This window comes from Anopheles coluzzii, chromosome X, assembly GCF_943734685.1.
Source record: "Anopheles coluzzii chromosome X, AcolN3, whole genome shotgun sequence".
In the NCBI taxonomy this organism is placed as follows: Eukaryota; Metazoa; Arthropoda; class Insecta; order Diptera; family Culicidae; genus Anopheles; species Anopheles coluzzii.
Window position 1 is genome coordinate 19,973,226 of NC_064669.1, and position 9,007 is coordinate 19,982,232.

Here is a 9,007-nt window from a genome sequence, read left to right on the forward strand (position 1 = left end):
TGCTGATTAATGGTCCATAAATCGATCCCGTCGCCAAACCATTCACGCGCGTGCTTATAGTACGACCGTTTCTTTATACATTTACATTATCTGTGTTTATTTTTTGTACTTTGGAGGTCTGGAGAGCCCATCGAACGTGGGAAATAAAAAAATCTTGAAGGTGGATTGAGTGTTACCATCCAGTGCGAGTTCTTGCAACTGGGATTCAGTGAAAATTTACTAAGATATTTTTTTATTTTAGGAATTATTTATTTCCTACAAGGTTTTAAAATAATGTATTATGAGCCAATTGAAACTGTTAATAAATATTGCCTGGTGCCTGGCAAACAAGCGAGATTTGATTTGACTCTTTGTTCGATGAGAGTTCTTTAACTTGCCAGTTACACAATACGCAACAGATATGAGATGCGATTGGTAGCGAACATATGGACATAGCGATCTTATGTGCTAGAAATGAGAAAAGAATCGACCTGAAAAGTGAAATTAAATTATTATCATGTTGTTATAGCATATGCATACAACGGGGGAAATATGATATTTAAAATAAATGCAAAGAGCTGCCAGATCGTATATCAGATTTCACTTCTTTTGTGAGTTATATTCGATGAGTTATATTTATTTATTTTTTTTCAATCGATGTATTTGTTGTTTACGAAGCGCACAGTTTTTTTTTTTTGTTTTTGGCTTGTCGTTTCTAGCTACCAGGCCGGGCAGCAATAAAAAGAAGGGTTGGAAAATTTGTCGCTCTCAACAAAACACACATTGTGCACAAATTAGAACAAAACAGAAAGTTGAGAGCTGGAGCGCTTTTATGTTTTCCTTCCATTATATTTTTTCTTACCTTTTTTCTCCTAGATATGGATCGCCACCAACACTGCTACGGTGCTGATTAGGAGCCATATCCTCGGTGGTACAGTACAAACATCCTTTACCTGCCATATCAAATTGCAGTTTGCTGATTTAAAATGAACTTCGCGTCGAATAATGGCAGCCCGCTGACATTGATGGGTCCTTATTCTCTTCTTCTCCCCCTCCCCCCTCTCCTCTCTTTCGCTCACTCTCTCTATCTGGGTCTCATTTACAGGGTTTTCCAAGCCACTTCAATGTTGAAACTGAATATTTCAACCACGTTACACGAATGCTGAAGGCTGCACGGGTGATTTCAAGTTTGAAAAGCCAGTTCAATACAAAAAGTTTTGTTTTCAAAATCGTTACACTATTTTTCAATATCGGTATAAGCCATTGCAATCTGTCAGATTGGCGGGCTCTCGCCACTGTGGGATAAAAAGAAATTAAATAAGTCAAAATGTTCAGTGAGTGATGTTTTCTAAATCATCCCAACGAATACAGTATGGAAACCATCAAATGAACAAAACTATAAATAGTTTTAATTTTTTTAATGAATTTAATAATTGTTGTTTGCACGTTACAACACGTTTTCAATGTTAAAGGAAAACAAACCATCAATCATTAAACATTTTGACGTATTGCATTTCCTTCTATCCCATAGTGGCGAGAGCCCGCAAAACTGACAGATTGAAATGGCTTATACCGATATTGAAAAATAGTGTAACGATTTTGAAAACAAAACTTTTTGTATTAAACTGGCTTTTCAGGCTTGAAATCACCCGTGCAGCCATCAGCATTCGTTTAACGTGGTTGAAATTTTCAGTTTCAACATTGAAGTGGCTTGGAAAACCCTGTATTCCCAGCCAAATTTCCTTTCATTGAACCATTTTTCCTGTTTCCTCTGTGGTTGTGTGTGTATTGATTTTGCTATTGTTATTTTTGAAAAGGACGTTCCTTCCGAGACCAATCCACAAAACCGCACACCATGTGCCACACGCGGACAAGTAGAGGTTCGAAAGAGCGTGTTAACATTGTTCGCTTTCCGATTAAAGCGTTTTATTAGGCGGATGATAGCAATTTTGTGTGTGTGTTCGCGACACAAATGATACTCAGACACTCTGATCTGAGGCTGAGGACAACCTTTCACTCGTTTTTTTTCGTTGTTGTAAAATATCGAATTTTAATCGGACCACTCCTAATAGGCGCACACGTATGCACCCTGCTGTGTGCATTTCTCTGAAAGCCTCCCTTCCCCAGCCTCATTTCATCCACATATTTACACTTGTTGTTGTTGAGTTAGCAAACGGCACTGCCCTAACACTCCTCTAGAAACACGCGAAGAATAGAGATAGAAAGAATAGAAAGATAAAGAGAAAACGAAGGATGGAGGCGGAGAGAAAGAGAGAGGCATCCAAAAAAAAAAAGCAACTGCAAAAGTTATTAGCCCAATAATCGTAAATTGGTTTGTACGGCCGTTGAAGCTGTCAGCATTTATTGCCGCACGTCGGGAAGCTCGAAAGTCGTCTTCTCTCGTCCGTGCGACGGTTATTAGCCCGTCCGATTATAATATTGCAGTCGGTTTAATAGCGTACCTGTCGGGTGTATGGACGGTGTGCATGCACATAGGAGCGTGCTCCGTGGCTCCGTGCACACCTTTGCTTCGAGACACCACCGATAAGCGGCAAGTTTAACCGTTTCGATAAGCGTGTGGTGACAGTAAAACAAATGAAAAAAGTTAAAGAAGCACGACCGAAGAAAATAAATGTGCAAGACAGCAGAAGCAGCAAAAAAAAAACAAGAGCATTCACCAAAATGATGGGTAAATGTTTTACAAACAAAACATTTGTGTAAAATGATTATTCGAACCAGTCCGAACGGATAATTATCGTATGGGGATTGAGAGGCGCGGGAAACCCATTTGGGGCATGTTTGTTTTAGAGAATTTTGACGCTGATGGCTGTTCACTGTCGGTTGCTTTGTTCGAGGATGGTAACACTAGACTTCAAACCCGTCATAGGTTCAAGCCCCGAATGGATCGTTCCCCCATACGTAGGATTGACTATCATGATATGGATAATCAATAAGTCACTGACAGGCAGGCCTTCTCCGATAACGGTTATTGTACCAAAGTAGAAGAAGAAGGTAACACTAGAGGGGGTGGGTTGAGGGGTGGGGGTAGGGGGCAATAGATTGCAGCTCTTCTCACTTGTACAGAATCTTTTTATCTAGCACTTCGAATGGTATCCTTAGTTTCGCAATTTCTTCAGCGCTTTAATAATGCGGCTACACAATAAAGTCTTTTGTCAGTGAGTTGTTGTTGGAGGCTTATTCGCAATCTTTTAACCCAAACACCTCAGTACCTGTAAAATAAATAAATGTTATCCTGAATCTCTTCATAATATATTTTCCCTTCCAGTCTTTTGATACTTGTTTTTCTGCTAATAAAAAAAGCAATGCACTATCTCGTTCTCTTCTTGAACCATGTTTTATTTGTTTTAAATTTTTTAATTGTTTACTTGGTTGTCTACTTTTCAGTATCTTCTTCTAGCACGATTGTGAATTTCACAAACTTTGTCCGTGTCCGGTCCCTGCCAAATTGCCTACCCCGTTTCTTATACAGTTTACGGGTATTTGCTCTATGTTGAGACCCCCACTTTCACTCACTTCAACTAGTACATTTTGATATTCGTGATTGTTGCCTTTTTTCGTTACTGCTGTTTTGCATCCATGCAGACCCTTAGTTTCGTCGTTGTACTAGAGTGCGTTGCAACTCCGTTGTCAAGGGACGTTCAGCTTTCTTCGCTCTGGTTGTCTGGATGGAGATGGGAAGTTTGCAAAAGGAACGTAAGCCATCAGATGAAGAAAAATCCCTCGCCCGAACACAACGTGTATTTCGGCAATATTAGTAAACGATTTGATAGATCACGAAGTGTTTAACAATTACGTGGATAGACTAGAGGGCGGAGACTTTTGAAACAGCACAATCCCCTTGCATAGCTTCAGACAGATCTCGAATCGAGCTGACTGTTTTTTTTTTCAGCAAAGGAGTTTAGAAGACAAAACAGACAAACAAAATTGTCCTAACTTGTACCGTGCCCATAATGCCGAGCCATTCTCAAGTCCGATGAATAGCTTTTCTAATTAATATTTTAAAAACAATTTGTTATGACATAAGTTACCGACGAAAGCTAGCTTACTTGGTGTATACAGTATACGTGCATAATAATTTAGTACCTCGCTAGAGTTAGAATAGTGCTTGCTTGCCCCACAATTAATGCCCTCTGGGTAGGTGAGGCGCGTTCACCTGCTTGATAAACCCTCTCTCCAGCTCTTGCGAGTAAATACTCGCCCCCATCCCCCTTATGTTCTAGAGAACGTTCGGTCTTAGCCTACGATGTTGTATTTACGATGTGCAACGCCCTCGAAGCGGCTTCTTTACAGCTCCTCGAGACAGCGTGAGTTGGTGAGCATGATTCGTGTCAACCGCCAGACCTGCTTGGAGGCGTTTTCGAGCGCACCGGGTGACTTGCCCTTGAAAAGGTCCATGTTTGGCAGGAAGTAATGAGGACATCGGCGACACTGCAGGCAGGAGATGAGCTGCAGAAAGATCCCGTTGATCCGGTCGCCCATACAGTTCTCGTCCCACTCCATCTCGCGCGGATGTTTTTCGCACTCGTACAGTAGCAGTGTCTTCATCACGTACGATGTGACTGGGTTGCCGGGCAGATCGAGGTGCCGGTCGCGCAGCGTCTTCAGAATGCTGAGGCACCGCCTCCGACAGCCACCTGTGGGAAATACGGGATTAAGCGGAAGTTAGTGACGCCGGGAACGTTAGGAATTGGATTTGTTTCTGTTGCAGGGGTTCAAATGTTTGATTAAACTGTTCTGGAAAGTAGGCATCTTCACTAAGTTTTCTCACATTAACTAAAGAGTATTCAAGCATAACATAAATTACAAATACATAGCGATGCATCTATATGTCTATCAGCGGGCGATTTAAATGAAGTATCATTTGTTGTAGATGAAAACACTCTTTTTCTTCTTATTTGACATATCAGTCGTAGTTGATCTAGACCTACATTTAGTAATAACGTGGTTGGCTGTCATTTAATTAAAAATTACCCATAGCAGGGTAGTCCTACTATAGGGGGGCAACCGTCCCTTACTCGAATTGAGCTCATGACGGGTATGTTGTTAAGTTGGGTGAGTTGACGATTGTCTCACGGCATCGATAAAGTAACATGAAATGAAAACTTTTATTTGACGATACAAATCAAGTTCACCTGCACAGGGAAACTCTCGCACATCTCTCACACCAACGAGCAGATGTTTGGAGTTAATAGGTACCAATTAATTGGAAGTGACCGTACCACCGGTCCGATTATCTTCGTTCTGTCTCACTTCTGGTGGCAATGAATCTTTCCAGGGCTCCATTTTCTAACAATCTTCTAAAACGCCCTGTGATCCCTATGCTATCTTAAAAGGCACGTTTTGCCGTTTGGGATGCGCGACGGCTAAATGCATCGCCTAGTTATCTTAATGTGCGGGAAACGATCGGTAGCCTCACGTAACGACGGAAGCATTTGCTCCGACCTACTCTGCTTTATGTCGATATCAACACACATTATTTCTGAGTGGATTATTTTTCCGGTTCTGGGAATAGTGTTGGAAATAGTAGTTCTAGCAATTAATGTTCTACATTTTAATACATCATGGTTTTCCAGAGCGCTGCTTAAGACATGTGCGGTGGTGATCACACATATGGGACTATTGCTTATTTCTTGTTTCGGTTGGGAGATAAAGTATGATAGTAAGGCATACCTTGGAGCAGTTTGTTTTCGGCCTCGGTAAAGCTTAGCACCCAAGCATCACCCTCCATCGCCGAGTTTTTGCCTTGCAGCGCGATGCACTCTTTTGACAGCATGTCGAACCCTTCCGTTTTCACCTCTGATACGATGTTTGGATGAGGCCATGGTATCTGGGGCAAGGGCCAGTGTGACGCGGAACGGGGCCACAATCCTGCACACTTGAAGGCGGGCGTGATCTGCACGATAATACGCTCGCGGATGCGCAGTTTTACCTCCGTCGTGTCGGCAATCATCTTCACCGAGTCGCGGTACGAACACTTATCACAGGCCTGCGCGACTAGTGTCTGAAAGCGGGACCGGATCTTTCGGGCGGACAAATACCCGGAAGCAGTAATAAACTCGACCCACAACGACATGGAGCGTTTGCGACCGTCGCTAAGCTTCAGCACCGCACACCCAGGCAGCGTACCGTCGTCCACAAAGTTGAGGACGCCCATTTGATTGAGGTAGATAATAATTTCGAACTCCGTCGGCGACACCACCTCTAGTCCGTCATATCGGCCATTGTAGTCGTTTAGCGACGAGATGAAGCGCGGCTCCTGCACCTCGACCTCCTTTAGTACGTCCTGCACCACACGGCAGACCTCCTGGATAGTTTTGTGGATCTGGGCTTTGCGGGTTTGCACCCGGTCCGCGCAGTACTTGTTCATCTGGTAGATCAGTTTCGACTGCACCGCGATCATTTCTGGTGGAACGAGCATTTTCACGGTATCGGTTTTATTCTACACTCAATAGTGTACAGACCACTGATCGCGATTAATTATCACCTCCCGAAACACCTTCAGTGGATGGTGTGACGCGCGCGGAACAGGAACCGGCACATGGATACTGTGGTGAATACCGTTTGGTTGATGGGCTTGATTGAAGGCGGTTTATTTGAAATTGTACACACTACACAACAGCAGGCTTGAAAACACCTTTTTTGATGTTTAAAACGCACTGGTTTAGCGCACTGACACTAGCCGGGACAGTCGCAATCAGCGAGCTCGCGCTCGAGCTCTCTGAACTAAATGTTGCCTTTTCGACAGGCGATTCTTTAACACTCACCACCTCGCACTTTTGGACACTTCCCACCCGCCACGCTGGGACGCCTACCCAGATCAACAAAAAGCCTACAACACACCAAACTGTTATGTCCGCAAACGGTGTCGGCACATATCAACACAGCACGATCCCAGCACGCACAGCGGCGATGACCGAGAATACCGACGGTAAATTCGACTACCCTTGTGCGTACCCGACAACCACTCAGACGATACTGACGACGGTCGTGCTTGTCGCCGCGAAGGTTGCGTTTACGGCCGGGAAACGCGACTCTACGATTCGTTGGAAACCTGCCCTGCACTCTTTTTTTGTGTATATGTTTGTGTGTGTATGTGTATCAATGCTCAGAACACATACAAACGTGTTCTGAGCATTGATTGCAATGCGGTAAGGATATACAACGGTGTTCATTCCACAATGTTTGACAAACCACGCCCACTTATCACCATCTCGAAAATGAACTCATGATTAAAGCCAAGTCCTACACAAGGGGGAAGAGATGAAGCGCCCATCAGAGACCGATACGTTTCATCACCATCGCAGCGCTGTATTGTGTTTACTTTGCCGGAGTGTCTTAGGTACGCTGTGGATACGACAGTTGGCGATTTCGGTATAACAAGTGGCAATGACTGTACTGGCTTTACACCAACAATAGGCTATGAGCACAAGGCCTAGCGAACTTGCTCAAAAATGAACTCTCTGCTTTCGATTTCCCCTATTCCTCGTCTATTAGTATTCCCTTCTCCAGAGAATGCGATTGGAAAATGGATGCCGGAGGCTGAAGCAAGTCTGGCGAAATGACACAGAGTATACACAGTATAGAGAAAAAGACATCATCCCATTCCCCGCTTTATAAACTATGGCTAACATATTGCGGACGCGAGAGGTTGATAGAGGGATGTGTGTACCGCGCCGACAGGAAGCCAGAAACGGTAGCGAACTTTAAGGAGATGTTAAAGAGGGCGAGATAAAACTTGAATAAAGTGTTGATGATGACGATTTTGTATGTTTTGTTGTTGTTATTGCTCCGTCTGCTTGGGATACCTCTACCCACATGTCTTCCAGACCAACACTCGGGCGGCTCCGGTTGAGGCTTGGCGTCTTTCTTGTACACCTCGCACGAGTTTTGGGTGGAACAGTGGAGCGATATGGAACGGCTGAAAGACGCGCGTGCGCTTTCATATGTTCGATGCTACTGCTTGTTGAAGATTGTTTTGGTCCTGCTATTTCTTGCCGATTCTTTATGTCCATCCAATTTCTATTCCTAAGCCCCATAATACGCTGCAGAGAACCACTAAATCCTACTTTATATGCTACATTAGGCAAAGAAATTATGGCTACATTTTTACTACCCTTGGTTGCCGGTGTTCGAAATATGTCCCCTCTTCCGGAAGCAAACGATGAAACAATTTCAGAACGTCCCACACATCCCCTTTTTAACACACAGAGCATATATCATTTATAGCCTGCTTGGTTGATGTATTATTATTTCGTGTGTGTATGTGTGTGTCTTTTTTCATTGGTAGAAACGATAAGAATTTATTGATGTGGCGTATTTTACTCCACAGAAATGTCTGCCATGTTGGGTTTCTTGGATTTCTTTACAAATAGTAAACTTGTTAACTGAGACAGAACACACCGAGTGCCAACGAATCATGTGGTTAACACACAATCGGGCCCAAAATTAAACTATATCATAATTGCCATCCTCAATTAAGATCACCTCACCTCTGGTCAATTTCGGCCCAGAATTGTGATCGTACAAGATGACTGACGCTGACAAAAGACGTATCCATAAAACCGTTTTATACACCTCTACGAGTTTAGGCCAACTAGCATCTGGCAAAAGGGTCGTAAAAATTGGGCAAATAATGTATTGCATGCAACATATTCTCGATACGGAATTGCCTTTCGGAAAGAATTTACGACGAATTTCCTTGCTGTGTGTGCTGAGTTGGTCTTATTTTGGTCTCATGGTGGGAGATTGTGAGACATTCAGTAATATCGATCATTTCGTTCGTTCTCGGAAAAGTTAGCCGCGTTGTTCATTTTTACTCATTTCATAGTCAGCTAGATCAAATCGTAAAAGTTTTCCATTGCTCATCCCTGGATTACACGAGAGTTGATGAACGAGTTGGTCGGTTCGGCTGTTTAAGAAAAGCAACAAAAAACTACTCCCAGAGATTATTCTCTGCGCACAGGAATTGCGCCATCCAGCGCCCTATCTGCGAATGTGTTACAGTTCA

General features: G+C 43.3%; 1 protein-coding gene across 1 annotated transcript; it reads right to left on the bottom strand.

Moving 5' to 3' along the window:
- Positions 1 to 3,315: 3,315 nt before the first annotated feature.
- LOC120955322 (protein mab-21) lies at positions 3,316 to 7,178 on the bottom strand. Its single transcript, XM_040376108.2, has 2 exons — positions 5,671 to 7,178; positions 3,316 to 4,634 (listed from the first exon to the last, which is right to left on the bottom strand). The coding sequence occupies exons 1-2, from the start codon at positions 6,416 to 6,418 to the stop codon at positions 4,285 to 4,287; spliced, it is 1,098 nt and encodes a 365-aa protein (XP_040232042.1). The 5' UTR covers positions 6,419 to 7,178; the 3' UTR covers positions 3,316 to 4,284.
- Between the last annotated feature and the right edge of the window lie 1,829 nt (positions 7,179 to 9,007).